Below are 20609 nucleotides of genomic sequence, written 5' to 3'. Positions count from 1 at the left end.
GAATGTGGACCTTTTAAACGTGAAAAACTTTCGTTGGACGAATTTTCTTGTAAACTTCATATTTACTGAGATATCGCACTTTGACGCACTAATGAACAACCCTGTATATTTAAATCTAGCCAAATTCGAATGTTTGAGAAACTAGTCCATGCTGGATGAAAATGTCCAATTTCACAAACTTTTCTTTAAATACTGGTAACTTTAAATCCAGATCAATCAGAACTTTCAAATGAGACTTGAAGCTTTAAATCCTTCAAAATTCATTAAAACGGCGTAAAACGCGTAATATCTTCTGTGTCTATTCCTGTTGAAAAACTGCAGTTTTCTTGGAAACTACATTCTTTAACTTAAATGGAAATACACCTTTTCTGAACCTTTTGCTCTTGAAGAATGGAAGTTTTTGCTTTGTTGTTCTTGCCCACTGCTGATAAGGCTTTTGTTTAAATCGTTAAGTACAAATATTTTCGGAATTTTAGATAATTTTCCTATTTGCTTAATGGGTTCTTATCGCGTTAGTATGCAGGTTTTAAGGAAGTGAATCAGTAGTCTGTCTGTATTTAGCAATAGATAAAAATGGATGGAAACTGTTCTTTTTCCCAATTCCTCTAAACATTAATCGGCAAAAACTCGCCGGTTGCAGGCAAGTTTTATGGTGGCTTGGTACCGTATTGTGTAGCTGCTCACGCCTAGTTAGTTATTGTCATTTACGCCTACTTTTTACTAGTTAAACACGGTTATATCCTGATGTATATCTTCAATCTCTTCAACGATTCGTTAGAGGCGGAAATGGATGAGGAATTAAATGTAATCTTTCGACGTTTAATTTTCATAATATTTAGGCGATTTTATCGCAACGTCGTTAGCATGCAATAGAAGCTAAATTGGGCACTTTCCGACTGAGAAGGGTATTTGAAATGAAAAACAAAAAAAAATAAATTAAGAATTCTTTAAAATGTGTTTTAAAGGCCCGTGAAAGCGCGAGAAGGGCTCAAAACGAAGAATACAAATCAGAGGCGAAAGAACAATGAATGTTAATAGTTGGTCAGAAAATGCTAATGTTGCGTATGCAAATATAACAAAGTTAGTTATTAAAACTCGAAATGAAAGGGCATTAAATCATTTTAAAATTTAAATATGTGTTTAGATGGTATGGGGAACGTCCTAAGCCAGTCGATGAATATTTATATCTCCAGGGAATAAAATTTTAATATTTTAACCATGCCATGATGCAGCTAGACCCAGAAACGCCAGGTAGAAAGCTTTTGGTGTATGCATATTTTGAATAATTTTTAATTGTTTAGTGTGCTTTAATAGGCTTAGCATTAATTTCACCTTAGGGTCTGGGCATTTCGAGCAAAGTACGTACAGGTAGTAATTATGTGTCTATATAAAATTTCTTTTGATATCATCAAAACCTCAGCCAAAAGATACTCACATGAAAAATGAAAACAAAAAACGGCATGCAGCGTTCTGGTAACGATCGTGGGAAAAATGAATGGAAATAATGAATGGTGCTACGCAATTATTGTCTATTTGTAAGGTAAAAACTAGTTTTGCTTTTATAATATTCATATGTGGTATTTGAAATGACCTTTTTTGTTCTGTCATTATCAGCACAGGAAAGTGTTTAATCGCTTTTGATCGAGCCGCGACATTTATATTAAAATTAATATTTAAATGAAAACTGTTGCTTTCCTCACTCTATTCACTAGTGCACATTTTAAACGGATTATTGTGGCACTTTTGCTTGCCTTACGGTGGAAACGGTTGAAGTGATTTCATATGAGCAGCGACCGCGGCAGCTTGCTTTGGATAAACATAAATAAAAATTATATTAAATTACAATGGTAAGTGTTACGCCATATGATTGTCGCACATCCAGGCGGCATTAAAATCGAATTAGTGTTAATTTCCGCGCTAACGTTGAACCGTTTTTTTGCCTTCTTTCTAGCTTCGGTTGCGTCAGATACGCAAATTAACTCTCGAGTGTCGGAATTGTTCAATCGAGAAAAAAAAAAATAAACCAAGAAGAAGCGACTATGACTTAACTATAGCTTTCACTCTACCAAGAGTTTCCGCATAAACGCTAACTTTGTGCGACAGCCCCCGTTAACGCTAATAATGCGCGGATATTCTCTAAAAAATAAAAAATCGAAGAAAATCGTTGGTTTCTTCCTCTCGTGGCTTTGCCAGTGTTTAATTACATTTATTCGCCATTGGTCTGTTGAAAGTTGCCAATATGGCGACTCCACCTACATACCATATGTGAAATGCGATATCAGGCAGTTGCGTTTTTTTCTTTATATAATAGACGGCTTAAGTGGACAATGAGTTTTTCCTAAAGTACATTCAATTATTTCGGTGCCGGGCATTGCGTGAGAGTTGCAACTAATTATATTTAATGGCAACAGAGGCCAAAATACCAACCATATCATTAATGGGTTTTCACTATTGACCAATCAATGAAACCGCTCTTTCACGTTTCGATCTTTTACTTTGCTGCTTTTTCGCCTCAATTATAGTTGTTTCATTCAAACGAATTTTTCCGTCACTCAACGGGTTCGGTTCGATTTTCATTCTCTAAGTAGGTTTTGTGTGCTCTTCAGATTACAGTTTTCGAGAAAAAAATTAAGTTTTGCAAGTGCGTGTTTTGATGTCATTTGATATTTTTTCCACTAGGCCTGAGCAACACTGTGTTGAGTTGCGCTTTTGAGTTGATGCTTCTCTGTGATTTAGTGCGTTATAACTCATTGCGTCTCACTGCGTCGCATCTAGAGTTGCGCTGAGTGGCGGAATAATTGTTGAAATCAGAGCTTTTCAGAATCAGAACAGGAAATTTTTAATTAGTTGAAATTTTGTTGGTTTCCATCATCGTTCGGAACTTGAGCAACAGTTTAATTTTTAAGTGATTTATTTGCTGTTTTTTTTAAGTCAATATTTTTAGAAAAACAAAATCATCTATATGTAGAATTCTTAGTCCCATATTCATCAACTGACTCGTAGGGTAGACTGGGTATTGATTGAGATATTGGTTCTTTTGTAGGTAATTTTTAAATTTTGGCAATATTTTGGGCGGCTTTGTATGTTTACATCAAACTTATATGAAACTTGCCTCCAAGAACCGCTTCAGATATGTAAATAAGAATTACAGTTGTTTTTTGTTAAAAAAAAACATAACGCCACCTTTTTTGACGTTGCTCATGAACCATTTGAGACATAGTTCGTTTTTATATGATTGAATAGAGAATTGGTAATTCGATTCAATTATAATAACGTTTGTGAGCAAACTCGGGTGGATTTGTCATAAAAAGTCACACGAAATTTGAATATTAGGCATTTAGGTGCAAGTTTACGCTAATATTTCATTAAACAAAAACGTGTCTACATAACGTCAATCTTTCAAGTTTCTACTGGATTTACTTTGGGAAGTTGGATCTTTTATTGAAGACTGTAGTTGTGTGAACGCGTTCACTTTCAAATTAACATTTACGAAGGGCGAAACATTCAGAATTTCATGCGACTTGAATAAACTTTTGAAGGTTTGACGGAATTTCGACGACATATGCACTCATCTTTACTGAACGCAGAACTCTGAACTTGTATAGTATTTTTTGCTTCTGAGAAATTAATTTTTGAAAAACGCGATGCAAAATGTGATCCCGCAACAGTTTTTCAAATCCTAAGCAATATTTGCTAAACGTATAGTGAAGTTGGAAGTTGTGACATTTAGAATGCACTCATCTTTACTGAACGCACAACTCTTAACTTGTAGAGTATTTTTCGCTTCTGGAAAAATAATTTTTAAATAACGCTATGCAAAGCGTGTTCCCGCAACAGTTTTTTCAAATCCTCAGCAACATTTTCTTAACGATGAGTGAAGTTGGAAATTGTGGCGGCATTTAGAATGCACTCTTCTTTACTGAACTGAGTATTTTTCGTTTTTTTTTTTATAACTTATCGCATCTCACTGTGCCGCACTATTAATTGCGCTTAGTATTTAACCCAGCTTAAAAGTGGAATTAAAGCTTTACCAGGCTCAGGGCAAGAATTTCAACAACTAACAAATAAAGGTGACCAAATTTTTAGGAGCAATATTTTTCCAAATGGGTGACTGCAACGCACTGTAACGGTGAGTGACTGTGCCGTTGCGTTGGTTTACTCCTGAAAATTAACTCAGTTACCCATCGTATTTATTACTAACCCAAACGACCTCCTATATTGCCTCAATAGGCGTTTGACTTTAGATTTGATTAAGACCGCTTAAACATTAAAAGTATCGAAAAACCGCTTAAAATTCGCCCTAAATGTTAAATTTCTTGGATCTGGACTGTCTCAATTATGGCTTGAAATATGGAGAAGCTTTTTAGGTCCAAAGATATGTATTGAGCTACAAAACACACATTTGAAAATTTTTTTGTCAGAAGAAATCAACTTTTAAAATGTCTGTTTTTCAGCTCAATGCAGCTTTCGACCCAATAATTATTTCACTATTTATAGTAGAGATATAACTATTTAAGGTCTTATTTCACATTTAATATCTGCCTAAATTTCATTAAAATCGCGTGAAATCTGAATGCTTGCTGAGTATTTCTAATACGGCTAAAAATGAGAAACTTCATGTTTTCGTTTAAAATATGATCTTTCAATAAAGGTCAAGTACAAAGTTGAAATTCTGATGATCGATAAAAGTCAGTTGAATATTTAACTCTGTAAATTCTTATTAAAATAACGTAAAATCCGGATATTTGGTGATCAAGTCAAATCAGGCTTAAAATGGCACATTTCACACACTTACAGGCGTTATTTAAAAAAATGGAAACTTGGAGTCGAGATTATGCAGAAACGTGAAATTTTTACTTCTTATGGTAAAGATGTGACTAGGAATTTAGAACTAGAAAATTTTGTTAAAATATCCTAAAATCCGAATGTTTCCTTAGCAATTCTGGCTTAAATTGAGAACTTTCAAGCTTTCATTTAAAACATTGCAACTTTCAATGAAGCTCAAGTACAAGTTTGAAATTCTGATGATCTATAAAAGAGAACTGATTTTCTGACTCAAGTCCGGCAGATTTTATTGAATTCTGGCTTTAAAGGACCAATTTCACACATTTTTACGTAAAAAATTGTTTGTTTTGGAGGTTAGTTTTCAACCAAACTATTTCTTCTATTTCATAAATAAGCGTTTGGGTTTAAATTTGAGCAAATATCGTCGGTTAAAGATCAAGACCGCTTAAACGTTAAAAGACTCGACAAACCACCTAAAGTTCGCCCTAAATGTTCTGCTTCTTGAATCTGGAGGTTTTCAATTATAGACTCAAATATTGAGAAGCTTCTTAGGTCGAAATCTATGCATTCAGCAATAAACACGCATTCGTAAGTTTTTCAAAAATTATTTTTATGGACAAACATCAATTTTTCAAATGTGTGCTTTGTAATTTCAATGCTTTCGACCTATATCATAAGCATTAAGCACGTCATATGTTAAGTGATGGTTTTAAATCGCTCCGAAACTTATGCCCCGACTTACTTTTTTACATTACAATTTGTCGAACTAAGCAGAAGCAACTGAAATGGTCCTATTTTTTTTCGGTTTTGAAACAGATTCCTGGCTCTGTTTTAAATCAGTTTTAATGACCTAAAATTACAGTTCGTCCGTAGAAGCTAATTAATCAAAGCTCCTTGTAGAGAAACTGATTATACATCGGACTGGTGTTTTAACTGTAACCTTTTCCATTTTGCTCTATTTCGAGCAATCGTATTCGTATTTATATTGACATTTAGCTGATTTAATTTAATTTATTTAAATGGTAGAAATGCATAATTGATTTCATATCGAGAATACATTCGTAATGATTTGAATTGATTAAGTGGAAAAAGGTGGTATTTTATAACAAGGTTCTGGTTTTTAGGACGCTTTTTCCTGCATTTATTACTGTCAAGTTTTCGTCGTTTTTTTTTACGTCGCAATTGATATATTATGAGCGCTCTTCTGTGGCTCTACAATACGCAAACCCCATGAACAAGAATTTTTTAGTATCGTCACCGGAAAAATGAACCATCAAACCTATAATTTCGCTTTTTACGAACGTTGTTGTCTCTAGAATTAGAGGCGCTTCTTCGAAAAACTCATTAGACCAAAGCGTTTATGTCTGTAATCCACGGAAAGGGTTTAGTTAATTGTTCGTATGTATAAGTTCATTGGGTTACCTGAATCATGAATATTACAGTGAAAATTTACAGTTGAAAGCGAAATTTAAGTGAATTCCTAGAAATGTATGAAGAGCTGTGACATGAAAGTTGCAATAATTTATTTCTCGAAAACGGTTTAAGTTAGCGAAAGAGTGACTGTTGCTTCAGTACATAGAGCAAACTTTTCTCTATGAGTTTTGCATTTGTATGATTTTTGTAAAATAAATTATATAACGAAATGAAAATGTGTTGCAAACGCAAATTTTTGCAAAATTTTAAATAAGCAATAAAACGATTTAAGTTAGCGAATTGGATGTTGCTCAATTCGATGGAGCACACTTTTCTCTATAAATTTGGAATTAACTCAAGTAAATTTATTGGAAAGTTTTGAATAACCGAGTTTTTTGCGTTTACGTTTCAATAACTTATTTATTCAAAACCCTTTAAGTTCGCCATGTGTTTAGAGCGTAATTAATAGGCCATAGGATAGAGAATATGTTGCTCTATAAGCCCTCAATTAAGTCAAATCAATTGAGTATTTTTGCAAAATTTTAAAAAGCAGGCGCCAATGTTTCGGATTCAGCCAATTTTTGGACATTGAAGTTTCAATAACTAATTTATCAGAAACGTGTTGAGCTTGCAATGTGCGTGTTGCGCAACTGTATAGAGGATAGTCCGCTCTATTTATGCCCAGTAGTTGGAGCTTCTAGAAAATTCGACTGATTTTCGGTAACTGCAAAGAATCTCGGAAATTTCATAATTCAATTGGCAAACTTTCTCCCACAGAATGCCACCTAGGTTTGCCAAACGACAGCAATAACTCTTTGGATTTTACGGTTTGTCTCAAATTTGCGGGTGGCTTTTGGAATGCTATTAGCCACATTCATTGTTTGGAAAGTCCCGTTTTCACATGTGGCGAATCAATGAAAGGGCCCAGAAGTAGAAAGTTTTTTTTTTGAAACCCGCTCATTCTTTCAAATGCAGGTAAAAAAATGGCACATTGTTCTAATTGTCAGACAGCAAAAAGAGCAATTCTCCTAATTGGAACACCGATTGTTTAGAAATAGCGACCCCATGGGTGGAAGAAAATTTCGGAACTTTCATTTCTGCATTTGAAATATGAGTGTCTAGTTGCTTGGATTCGAGGTCGCTTCCCTAGAAGCATAATTCATTTTCCGCATGTCGAAAAACCCCATCGACTTCCTCATGCTAACAGCCACTGGTACCGTATAGTTAAGATTAACCGTTTTTTGCGTTCATTTACATTATCCTCTACGAAGAGTTCACATCTCTGCTACTCTGCGATAAGAATTTTTATGTCTCCTGTTTCCTTAAACAGCAAAAATTCTCTTACAACGGTCTAGTTCTCAAATAAATTCCTGCAGGAAAAACGCAACGATGCCGTTTTAATTGCGGCGACGACCACTTTTTTCTTCCCCGATTTGTTCGGACATTTTATTTAAATAAACTGCTTAGAATTGATGGGGATTTAGTCGAACAGTGGCAAGGAATTTGCGTCTGAGGGACAGTGTTCTGGTTTTATGTGTTCACTGAGGGAGAAGTGTGGATGGTTTTGAACGATTTGAGAAAAGCGAATTTTTTTCTATTAAAACAGTCGTGAGTAGCGATTGAAAAACCGCAAAAAATTAAGCAAAATATTCGAATGTGTCGTCGTTGTCATGCCAGGCTAAGGAAGTTATCGATCTAATGTAATAAATCATTTGGTATTTTTGCAAAGGATTTTCCATAAACATCTAGATGGATATAAACTACATAAAACTTACCATTCGGCGTGATAGGTGTAGAAGTAACAGCCGCATCTGGAAAGAAAACATGAACAATTAGTGGCTGGTAGTTGAAATTAGTTGGCAAGCATAAAACTAATCAACATTCGCAAGATGCTTTATGATCTTTAAACACCGCAGATGCCCATTAGCCTGTCGTCTCTGCAAGCTTAAGACCGCTCGACTTTTGGACGCTCGATACCGGGACGATTGAGCACTACCTGCCGTTGAGTCATTAGCATGGGAAAGACAATGCCGATCGTCGAAAACAAAGGTCGTACCATCGGTAATATTATGCGAAATATGCCTTCGTTTGACGGATATGTCGATCGAATCCATGGGCGTGCCCGCCCATTGTAACGGGATTTTATATGAAGGGACGATTATTTTTCGATTTGGCGATGGTGTTTAATGGAAATGCCTCACCTCATTAAGAACCGACACCAACAGCATAAATCGAATCGGAACCCGCACAAACCGACATGCAAATTACGCGTTCGCAGTTAATGGAAACGTAATAATAGCCATTATCATCAGTCACTGAAAACTAATAACCTCCATTAATTCGACCAATTTATTTCATTATTATAATTCATTCCTTCTTTGGTTCACATGACTCAGCCGGAATGGTGAAGGTTGTTCGGCATTGCCGTACCATATGAGTGGCTCTATACTGAAATGGAAATTTTAGGCTAGAGAAATAGACATTGATTGTGCTTTTTTTACTAGAATCGACTTTCGCAAAGAAACCAACCCCATGGGTGGGACCGTGTTCCTTCCATTGTCTACTCGTAGTATTTCTCATCAAATGGCCACCTAATGATGGAATGGCCTACCAAGAAAGACCGTTTGATGTTTCATGGAGCGACTGGCAACTCAGGGGGTGATCCTTATCATAATTTCACAACCAGTTCAGACCGCAGTCCATTCGAAAAGAAAGTTACTTCAATTTCTAGTCAAATACGCGGTTTTTTACGGTCCTACCACCATGTCCACAACAATAAAACCCGAACCATTTTCAGGTGGCTAAGTCTAGTAAATGTCCAACTGAGCGGTGGTTTTCAGCCAGACAAGTGATTAGTCGCTCAGTGTAAAGAGCACAGGACATTACTAGGTTATAAAAAGTGCTCTAAATTGGACAGCCGTGAAAATTCACCCGATTTATTTGGCTCTTGGGGTTGTATTGACAATGGCGTGTTCATATTAATTTGAGAAGAGTTAAGACAGGTAAAAAAGGTTAAAGTGAGAGTGAACCAGGCTTCCGAGAATGCTTTGAAGCTACCCGGCTTGAGTTTTGTTTGAAATTGACCAAATTTAGTGCAATGCAAAAATCCTTTTCAGCTATTTTTTTTTTATTTCTGTGACAACCTGTGGTTCTTTTCAGGATTTTGTCTTTGGTTTTACATGAAGAAGATAAGTAGATAACATTTGTGTAGCCTCAATTGAATCGCCCTGTCTCGGATGTTCCTGTGTTTCTGTCTAATTCGTCTTGAGTTTTCGAGTTTTAACATTTCGTCAATTGTACAGTTTTTCAATAATTTCTCTTTGCTTTTCATATTTGCAATTTTCAAGTTTTTTATTTCTGCTAGTTATTTGAATTGACTGCTTCATACGTGATTTTTATGGATTTTTCGTCCAGATGGTATTCAAATCTTGTTACTAATTTCGAACTGTAATCTAAGGATTTTCTGCTTTACGTTTGGGGTCTTTTTACTTTGTTTTCCATGTGTCCTCATGCCAGTTTTAGATACTTTTGTCATTTTTTACTGCTAATTGTACATTAAATGTATAATTAATTTCTATTCCAAAGTTTCACAGTTCGTCATTTTTATATCTCATATCTACTCATTTGCGTATTTGTTGTTTAAATTCTCTTATAAGTAAGTGAAGATTTTTTGGATTCCTTAATGACAAATTGCACATTATTTTCTAAATAAATTTCTCTTTGCTTTCCAAATTGGAAGATGATGGTTCCTATTCATTTGACCCCAATCTTGACTTCTCTCTCGATTAAATCGCTTGTTTTGTATGTTACTGTGTCTTTCCAACTATTTCTTGATAAATTTTACAGATTTTTAAGTAGGGGATTTCTCTTTGCCTTCCACTTTTGAAAGTAAGTGCCTTTCATTTGTTCTTTTCATTTTTTTATTTCGCGTCTAAACTGTCTGCCTTATTAATTCCTTTATTCTATTTCTCCTCAGATTTTGGTATTTCGTTACTAATCCGGAACTGCAATTTCAGGATTTTGTGCGGTATCGGTTTCTGTTTTCTTGCAGATGATTGTTTTCGTTTGTTCTCGATCTTGGCTTGTTTCTCCATTGAATCAACTTGTTTCGTATCTCAAATTTGTTCTCTCATTTGCGTTTTCAATATTTCGTCGTGTTTCTACAGCAAACTATGCACATTTTTTTCAAAAATTCCCATTACTTTCCACATTTGAACACAATTTCCTTCTTCTGTTGAATATTATTTTCATTTGTACTCGATTCAACCGCCTAAATCCCCGTATGGACAGTCGAGCCGAAATAATTGTAAGAAATGCGTTGATTTAAAAACATTTTAAACATTAAAAACTAAAAAAATGAAAAGAAAAATGTTTGATTCGAATTGATTTTACCTCCGTACATATACTGAAGCATTTTGCTTGCGCTATGATTATATCATCAAACAAAAGTGAATGTTCCGGGAGTGTGAAATGTTAAATAACGCTTTAATTCAGTCGAACCAAAACCATTCTTAATTATTCCCGACAAAGCTCGTCCTTTTGTTTCTTTTGAAAATATTTAAACTGTCGGAATGAAGCGTTGAATAATACCACTTGGCAATAAAGCCAGCGGTAACTGGATTACGTGCATTTGAGCCCAGTAAAATTCTGTTATAAAATAAAAATTTCAGTGATTTACTGATGGAAAAAAATGAGGGAAAATTGACCTAGTGAGGCGAAACTGGCCTTAAAAGTCCTTCTAGGTAGTGGGGCCATAAATCAAAAACTGGGTCTATGCAAAACGTCGGCCCATAAATATTTTAATTTGTAAGAAGGCGTAACCTTGATATTATAACCCGATTCAAAAAAGAATTATTATCGACTGGCTTTAATAATCATCTCAAAGATCTCGAAAGATAAATGGGCACTAAGGTGCATAAAGTAGGATTGAGTTAAGAGCGCTATCGATAGCGTCATTACAGTGTTTAAAAATCTACAGTGCGTGGTCGATTCGTTCCACTTAGCTTTAACATTGAAAAACACCGTTTGTTATAGTACTTTGTCAAATTTTTACAAAATTCCACTGAAAAGGGCTTAGTTCCAACGAATTTAGGATTTATTTTTTCATTATTTATTGCAACTGTGAAGGTTGAATATCTTTGAAATGTCAACTCCCAGTATCAATCTACATAATACAAGTCTTCATGCCAAGGTCTCAAGTTAAGCTTTAGCAGCAGTCATAAACAAAAAAAAAATTCGTGTAATAGTACCTGGCTTGGACTTTTCAGCGCGTGCGCTTTTGTTGCAAATGTCCATTAGAAGAACCCTTGGTGAGTCTGAGGAATGTCTTACAGTCACTAGTAAAAAGTGTACTTTAGGTTCAAGCAAAAAAACGTGTATCCACTGCATCTAAACCAGTCTCAGTTTCATGGCAACGCGAGTTACAAGCGCAATTTTGCACTGTCTACTTAGTAAGTTGGATGAAAGATCACACTATTTTACATATAAATCCACACTTGAGCAATTAAATTGGAAAATATCGTTTCAAATTTTGGCCGCTTCGCATTTGCGTTCGCATCAGCATAATCGAATTAAAGGTTTCCAAGCTCGTCTTTTGTGTGAACACGCAACATTATTAATGACCATAACACGCTCGTGGTCAAATACAACGCGAAACTTTGAATGCATTTTGCATACATTTGAATGGCAAAACAGTGGTTTCACACTAATCAGGACGTTTTCGGTGGTAAAAGGTCCGAAAAGAGCACGCGATTCGCATGTTTGTTCAGGTGGGGTGGCTCGCTTTTAGCGTGATAATCAAAAATTTTTAGCCTAAAAAAATCAGATCCGTTCACATGGGCCTTCAGATAGGGCAGATTTAGTATCACTCGACTGAATAAAACCCTACCAGATAAAACAAACGAGACAGAAACTTAAGGAAAAGGTCGTTTGCTAATTATACAGATACAGGTGTACCTTGTGGGTTATTTTGCGGTTTGAAATCATCATTTTTTAAGGACAGGAAATGGGTTCAACCTGTGCATGTCCCTAACAAACCTGCTTCCTAGAAGCATAAAAAATTATCATTATCGATGTCATTTAAGCATTCCTTCTGTATCATTTAAGCATTTGCTCAAATCGGGTCGGGTATAGTTGAAAGATGCGAGGTAATTTGATGGTTGCGGGAATACCTATTAATTTCGTGGACGGCTGGAAAAAAATCCACAAAGTGCCTTTTGGCCTGTTATTTACCGAATACTGAACGAATTTTAAGTCGGTGGAATTTAAACAGTTTTTGGCCTTTAAGTGTTGCGATCTCAAGGTTTAATGGGGTTTTGCATTTGTCGAATTTTCCATAAAGAAGCCTTTTGTGTTCAAGCCCTAAACTTTCTTTCTGTTCTTGTAGAGTCCGAGAAGGTTGCCATTGTTTAACTTTCTAAAAAAAAACTATTACGGAAGTTCACGCATTCACTCGGAGAATTTTTCTTTGCCATTAGCTTTTGTAAGCTTCCCAGATGTAAAAGTGCTTTTTGTTATATTGCCGACGTTTCGCCCTATTTATTTTGGCAACCTCAAGGCCAACACAGGTGCATGCGGGTGCCAAAATACATACAGCAAAACTTAGGCAATTTTAAAAAATATTGTTGTTACACCGATCTAAATAGCAGACCACTGAAATCAAAAGCTTGTTTTTTAAATTGCCGTCGTTTTGCCTTAGTTTGAAATCAAATAGTTACAGTCCTGAGGATCGTAATATAAATGTGATTAATAAAAATAATTTAATGTTTGGGCGAATTTGTTTCCGTTTTTTCTTAATTGAGTACCAGAGATATTGAAATACTAAATCTTATTTCAGAATTTAAGCGATTTTCTTAAAGCTAAAGCGCTCAGACTATTGCTTTCGAGTGAATTCGAATTCGAGAGAAATTCGAATTTCGAGTGACTTATTAATATTTTTAATGGCAATTGAAAAATCTGACAAAATTATTTGACATTTTATGTATTCTGATTAGCCCAAATGCTTCTTAAATGTACATTTTGAGACATTTTTATACGTGTTAATAGATCGTTGGCAAGTGCAAATAAAAGAGTGTTGCCCAATTTCTGCGAATATCTCAGTTCTTAGTACTAACTCTACAGTGTTTTCCATAAATAGTCCCCGCTAAAACCACAGATCAATGAATAAGGAGAATTCAATCGTAATTTCTTGAAGAAAAATAAAATTTTCAAACCGATTTGGATGGTGATTTTAAACTTAATTATGTAAACATCTCGGTGATTACGTAAAGGTTCCATTGAACCATTTTACATTGGTAGTATTAAACCATATTAAAAATGCAAGCCTTCGTGGTCATGTGGTTGATCCACATCAAATTAGATATTTCTGCAATTAGTGAAGGTTGTTCCTGGAATATTTGGTGCAGTTTTTTTCGCCGACTGTTTTTTGCCTTTAACTGCTTTAATCCGGCATAAAATTCGTTCGCATTTTGATCGTGTATGCGTCTTCGGCTCACACCTGCATTAACGAGGTGCTTTTGTGATAGTCAAAGGGCGTCTTTTCGATATTCGGGCAGGTAGAATTCGGGCTTTGCCAAAAGCAGATGGATTCACGTTTTTGCTTTTCAGCATAAATTCAAATTCCTTATTCCCGAAAGGTTCTCCAACGCATTTATCAATCTATTCAAATTTTTTATAGGTAGTTAGACGGCAGATTTGCTTAACAATGGCGCAGCCAGCCAAGCCAACATTGCAAAGCTGCTTTAAAAGAGGAACATTCTTCGACATGTTCGCCGGCTCATACGGGAAATTGGCCGAAACAAACATTTGCTTTGCATGCAATAAAGCTTAATTTTCACGGACGATTCCTAATCATAGATTATTTCGTATCTATTTGCCTCTGTTGCTAACGACCGGTTGAATACGTATTCTAGTCGGTAATAAACTCATCTTATTACAAATCATTCTCATTAGACTCGACTGCCATTAACTTTACACGAACATATGCTGACTGGAAATGTTCAGTCATTACAGAACAGTTACTGTTTTACCTGCCCATGCCATTATTTTTGGTTAAACTATTCACGAGCAGGAGAATAATTCATGTTCTCTCCCCAAATAAATGGTGAATTTCGGATTTTCATGTTTCTAGAAACGATTAGCTTTTACTTTTTTGTGTGCTTCTGATTCACCAAATTGCAAATGCAGCATTTTTAATTTGCTTTGTGAAATCCAGGTAAAAGAATCCACCGAAAGCATTTAAACTCTTCAAAGAACTTCTTTTTAAATTTCCCTCACACCTTGCTGGAGATTCTTGTTTCAACTGTAAACCCTCTATGCATTTGAGTCATTTTGCCGGGCCAGGATGTGCCGAAATGTCATGGCCCCATGAAGGCGCACCATTAAATGCACTTGAAGGAGCCATAGGTTTCGGATTTTCCTCTCTTTAGACCAGCGATAAAAAAAAAAGGTTTTATACCTTGCTGTTGCACAATTACTGGTATACTTGGTGTTCAAACATTTTAAATGAAAGAAAATGGTGGGAAGAATTTGTTCACTTGTACCCAGTCTTGTGGGGTATTTTTAAATGCCATTCAAATTTGGCATTTTTCAGCAGGCAATTACCAGGAACATGAACTCGAAGGAAAAATGAATCAAAGAAAATACGACAGGAAAAGAGAAGCGAGTGATGAAAAATAAAATTATTAGAAGCAACGCATTTACATCACGCAAGGCTTTGTATTTTGCCCGATTTTCAAAGGACACTGGTTTTTTTTTGTCAAATTGAAATGGCATTTTTAATAAAAGCTTTCTTGCCCATTTTGTACGCTTCGTTATCTTTTGGGTTTTTTCAATCGCGATGTTAAGTTTGGTTTTTTTTAATATTACAAAGAGACACGTGCTTTCTTGCAATTCAACAATTCGTTCATTCTTTAGTAGCGGATTGTGGTTCATTGATTTGCAATTTTTTGCACTTCTTTGTCCTTTCGCTTTCAGAATTTTGTAAAAATTTATTTTTATTCCAAATAAAAAAATGCAGGTTCAAAAATCAGTCCAAAATCGTCAAGACTACAAACAATTTAATGTAATGGAATCTTGGTTGTAGTCGCGTTTTGGATCGCTGTTATTCGCGTTTGGATTCTATTTTGAACGGACAGAATCGGATATTCAATAAAAAAATAGTGAATAATTTAATTTAATAGCCTTTTTGGGTTGGTTCTGAACAATAGACACTCCGCATGCTTTTGAACAATAACAAAGAAATGCGGGTGTTTTATATCTGAGAGCAAACTTCTTGACAGGAAAGAGGCAACTCGATAATTCAGAACAGCAAGAAATTATACGAGTAGAGATAATGCGAATGAAAACACGCTCACGTGTTCGAACATAGAGACTTGAAACTTTAAAAGTTTCACGGGGAAAGGTCAGGAATATGAAGAACAAATTAAGCAAAATATAAGAAAGAAGAAATAGACAGGGTGATGGTCACCCAAACGCAAGCACAAATGAGGAAATATACGTAAAAAATTAAACAAAAATGTCCAAGATTATGAATTATACCGAAATGGAAGAAAGTTTAATGCATTTAAGACACCCAAACATACAATACAAGACCTAATTGTGAAGAAGAATATGCGGTAAAAGCGAAATATTTTCCATTTCGCCCGTCTTTTTGTAAGTACATTCAGTTTGCCAATAATCGCAAGTCCAAATGAATTAATTTACAACATAGAAAATGTTTGCGTTTGTAGTTTTTTTATCTTACATTCTTCATCATTCATTCATTTCAATTTTTCGTCGATTTAAGGCATTATAATTACGAGTTGTAAAGATCACCAAAACTGAACGCGTGGAGCATGTGAAATATTGCCTGAGAATTGGGAATTTCTTTATTTAAGGAGGAAAATTTCGCGGAAAAGATGAACGCGTGATTGAATGAAAAATCAAATAAACCTACAGTTAAAATAGGCCAGAGTTGGAACTAGATCAATTAACATGAAGATACTATTTTAAGTTCCTTTGCTCACTTCACAGTTAAAAGAGGTTTGTTGCAACATACCCCAATACACACTAAGCAGGCAAGGGTAATAACTTTTATATATATTGAACTCCTACATGAAGAAGCTGTTCAATATGTTAATCGAAGTAAAAAGAATAGTTGCAAACTTGAGTATATTTATGGCGCATTAAATTGTTTCCGGTCCAAACTATCTGAAGCGATTTTGAGATTATTCAGTTCAATTCAAGCATGGTTCTTATAAAGATTATTTGGTTATCGGTCATCCACAGGTTGTTCCAGACCGGACTTAACGTGCTAATAAAGACTTACCTTTGTCCTTTGACGGGTGCACTTCTGAGCTTTCTGGACTAATTGATGGTGATTCGATGGGTGGCCCAACACCCACCTCATCCGAACTGCAGGAATCAGGTGAATTTCCTCGGGTAAAGCTCTGGTTGTTGTTGCTGCGGTTGTAATAGAGGGGAAGACCGTTTTGCAATATCTCCCATCGAGAAGCGTCTAATCCTTCCATTTTTTTCGTTTTGAAATTGGACATGGTAAAGTCGAGGGGTTGATCGGTTTCAGGAGCGGAAAGACGGACATGATTGCTGGGGTGTTGGAGCAACATGGGCATTTTAAAGGGCCACAATGGTTGTCCGACCCGATTGTTCCAGGCTGGTACTACAGAATTGTGGTGCTGATCAGTAATCGTGGTGTGACCGAAAGAGGTTTGATCAACCCACCTCAAAATCGACAGTCTCTTAAATCCTCGTTAACAGTTTGTTCATGGCTTCGAACACTGATTGAAATGGTGAACACTAGGCAAACCAAAGTTCGCGGCGCACTTGCTTTTTAGTTAATTACCTGTCGAACAGCACATCATTATGATATGTAAACACTGTATCTATGTATCTACGTTCTTATTTATATCACGTTCGATTCACTAATGTCAAGCAAGGAATCATGCATGTGAACTGTGCCCGAATAGAGTTTTGCACTATCCCGCCGGTCTCGAGATTCTGTTGAATACAAGCAGATACTTGGCCTCACTTCTTCGGCGGCAAAAATGCAAGGGAGGGAGCAAAAATCCGGGGCTTCAGTGGAGTGGGAGACTCGGCGGCGGCCAATCGCAAGCGGAGGTGCCCCGATATACAATAGTACATAAATTCTATAGATTATTTATTTATTCTTCATCTTATGTATGTATTTATGTGAATATATGTATAGGAGCAAAGGATTACCTTTTTCTTTTTCGTTTTTTTCCACGTTGCAGTTTTGCCTCGGGATTTTTAAATCAATATATCTGATTGGTCTTTTATGATTATCTGGTGGATGGACAGCACTCGCCCCAATTCTTCATCAAGAAAAACTTTATGTTTACTACCGGTGTATGAAAGTGTCACTTTTCCCATGGAGTTCATAGTCTTTATTCGGCTTTTTGTCCAAACGGAGCAGATATTGTTGCAAATTAGCCTTCTAATTGACGAAAACTGCAACAGTGTCTGAGTAGAACGGTGTGTTTTGCTTTTATATATTATTTTCTGATATTTATACTCCTTGCAAGCGCTCTGTCATAACGTTTACATATTTAAATTATAAATTATATGAACCCTGGAAGAATATCAAGTATTTTTGTCACACTGCAACTACTCTGACCATGAATCTTTTAGCTCGAAGGAGGAACATTTGCGAATTATTACGAAATTCGGAGAATCATTGATCAAACTGTACCTCCTTTATCTGTACTTGGTTGTGATTTTGTTAGCTTTTTTCGTTTGGCTTCTTTCAACTGCTTGTTAAGTTGAGGTTTGGGAATTATCTCCAATTAATTTCCTATTGTTTTCACATACTTTTCAACAACTTTGCGGGCCTTTCATTAGTGATTTTTAGGCGTTTTATCAATTCCTCCAAGTGCGTTTTCAAGTTGAAATTTTGGTTGGGAGCTGTTTTCGATGCCCGTTTAAATCTGAAATTGACAGAAACATCTTCTGAAAAGTCGCCTGTAAATGTTTCCTGTTAATTAAAACTTACGGCTATTTCAATAGACTATTTGTAATTTGTGCGAGGCTGCTGACCCTGCACTTACCCAATTAAAAAAACAACATTCCGAATTAATAACCGCTTTTTTTTTAGATTTTAGGAGCTGAAAGTGTGCACTGAATCAATTTAAAATTACAGATTTATGAATAAAAGAAAAACTTTGTGCTGCTTGAAGACTTTCTTAATGTAAACTGATGTTTTTCGCAATTGAAAACGCGTGTTTTTTTTACACGCATTTTGTGCCTTTGTTGTTGATTTTGTATGCTTCTTTTTCGCTTGGGTTCCTTCTGCGTTGCAAAGTTTGGACTTTCCTGAATTGTACAAAAATTCACATATTTTCTGAAATTAATTGTACATTATCAATACATCACAGTCGCTACAGGCACTTCGTGGTTCTTTCATTAGCGAGTTTTATATTATACGTTTGTTCTTTTTCCTGCAAAGTTAAAATTTTCCTGAATTTTCTAAAAAAAAACTCATGCTCTGCTGCAATTCAATCAACTTTCTTTCGCCCATTCTTCATTGCCCTTTTGTTGTTCAATGATTTGTGTTTTCTTGCTTTTTCTTTTTTCGTTTTTCTCAATTTGCCATACCTATATACACTGATTTTTTCATCAGTTAATGGTGCATTTTTTGCGTTCTTTACAGTCATTTTGTGGTTTCCTTGTTGATTTTGTATGCGTCTTTTCCTTTAGGTTTGTTCAGATGTGTTGTTAAGTTTGAACTTGATTGATATTTAAAAAAACACACATATTTTCGTCAATTAAGTGAACATTTTTCAAGTGCATTGCAAAGTTTGGGTTTTCTTGAATGTTTAGCACATTGTTTTCTTGAATTCATTGCCCATTATTTTCACACTTTGCAGTTCTTTATTTCTTGAATTTGTCTGTTTTTTTCTCTTTTGATTCACCAAAGTGCATTGTTAAGTTTGGGTTATTGTGGATTTGATAAAGATGCACATGCTTTCCTATAGTGCAGTAAACTTTATTCGTTCATTTTTTGTTGTCGATTTGACATTCATTAATTTGTGTTTTTGCGTCTTTTAGACTTTCGCGATTTTCCAAGTTACACGATATTTTTCTGCAATGAAAAACTTATTTCGCTGACATTTTTATAGGCAATTTGTGGGTTCCTTGTTTTTAATTTCTATTGATTTTGTATGCTTTTTTTCGTTTGACTCCTTTCAAGTGCGCTCTAAAGTTTGCACTTGACTGAATTTTTTAAAGACATTCAAACTTGGACTTCAATTGCTTATTGTTTTCACATCCTTTAAAGACAGTTTTTGATTTTTTGATTAGTGATCATTTTTCTTTTGCTCCCTCCAAGTGCTTTATTAAGTTTAGATTATTTAAAGATGGTCATGATTTTTGGATTGTTTGGTTTTTTCGGACTTCCTAGATATTCTAATGATAACCTGAATTTATGCAATCGATCGAGCAATTTTCTTACGCTCTTAATAAGTACTTTGTGGATTTCTTATTTTTCATTGTGCTGATTCTGTATGCTTCTTTTCCATTTGGTTTGAATGCATTTTCTAAGGTCAAACATTCTTTTAACTTTCGTTCAAGCCACTTTGTGGGTCTTTGATTAGTACCTAATTCTGTAGGCTTTTTTCTTTTGCTTCATTAAGTTTCCATTTTAAAAGAATAGATTATTTTATGAGAACATGCTTTTCTGGATTTGAGGGTAAATTATTTGTCCATTTTTTTATGGTCGTTTATGGATTTTGACTTTTTGTGCCATTTGGACTTGATGGTTTGAAGAGGCACATACTTTTTCTGCAATAGAAAGATGATTTTTCTTTATAGGCACTTTGCGGGATTTTTGGTTTTTCATTATTGTACATTTTATATGCTTCTTTTCCCTTCCAATTCCTTCAAGTGCTTTAGTTAGCGCTTGGTTGAATTTTATTACAAAAACACACATTTTTGTTCAACTCATTGCATTTTGTTTTCACATTCTTTACCATCACCTTTGCGGTTTTTTGAATAGAGATTTTGCGTTCAACTTTTCTGTTTTGCTTCCTCCAACTGCTTTGTAAAGGTTGCATCAATGCAAGGCAGGATTATTTGTGATTTATTGGCTTGTTTCAACTTTGCTGGATTTTCCAAGGATTCACTGTCYTTCTTCTGCAATTGAACACGCATTTTTTTACTTTATTTGTCATTTTCTTGTTGATTATGCTAGCTTATTTTTCTGTTGAATTATTTCAAGTCTGTKGTTAATTTTCAACTTGAGTGAATCTTCTAAAGACACTCACATTTAGCCTTCAATTTATTGCTCATTGTTTCCACAGTCTTTACTAACACTTTGTAGTTTTTTTATTAGTGATATTTTATATGCTTTTTTTCTTTTGCTTCCTCCAAATGCGTTGTAATGTCGGGATGTTCATGGA

General features: G+C 35.2%; 1 protein-coding gene and 1 long non-coding RNA gene across 2 annotated transcripts in view; one reads left to right on the top strand and one right to left on the bottom strand.

Annotated features, from left to right (window-relative positions):
• Window positions 1-17189, bottom strand: part of LOC109539514 (protein nubbin) — a 62781-nt gene extending 45592 nt beyond the window's left edge. Inside the window, exons 1-2 of the mRNA XM_048665794.1 lie at window positions 16505-17189; window positions 7974-8009 (exon numbers count right to left, since the gene is read on the bottom strand). Of these exons, the coding sequence (XP_048521751.1) occupies window positions 7974-8009; window positions 16505-16808 (340 nt within the window). The 5' untranslated portion in view covers window positions 16809-17189. The remainder of the gene's footprint in view (window positions 1-7973; window positions 8010-16504) is intronic.
• On the top strand, window positions 9015-14997 carry LOC125504190. The gene is made up of 2 exons (XR_007281329.1): window positions 9015-9200; window positions 14789-14997. It is a non-coding gene; the product is annotated as an uncharacterized LOC125504190 (long non-coding RNA).
• Window positions 17190-20609: the final 3420 nt, after the last annotated feature.

The sequence above is a fragment of the Dendroctonus ponderosae genome, unplaced genomic scaffold (assembly GCF_020466585.1).
Source record: "Dendroctonus ponderosae isolate FM_Combo_2020 unplaced genomic scaffold, Dpon_F_20191213v2 Dpon_F_20191213_1, whole genome shotgun sequence".
Classification (NCBI taxonomy): Eukaryota; Metazoa; Arthropoda; class Insecta; order Coleoptera; family Curculionidae; genus Dendroctonus; species Dendroctonus ponderosae.
The sequence above is the reverse complement of the archived record's forward strand: the minus strand, read 5'-3'. Positions and strand labels throughout refer to the sequence as shown.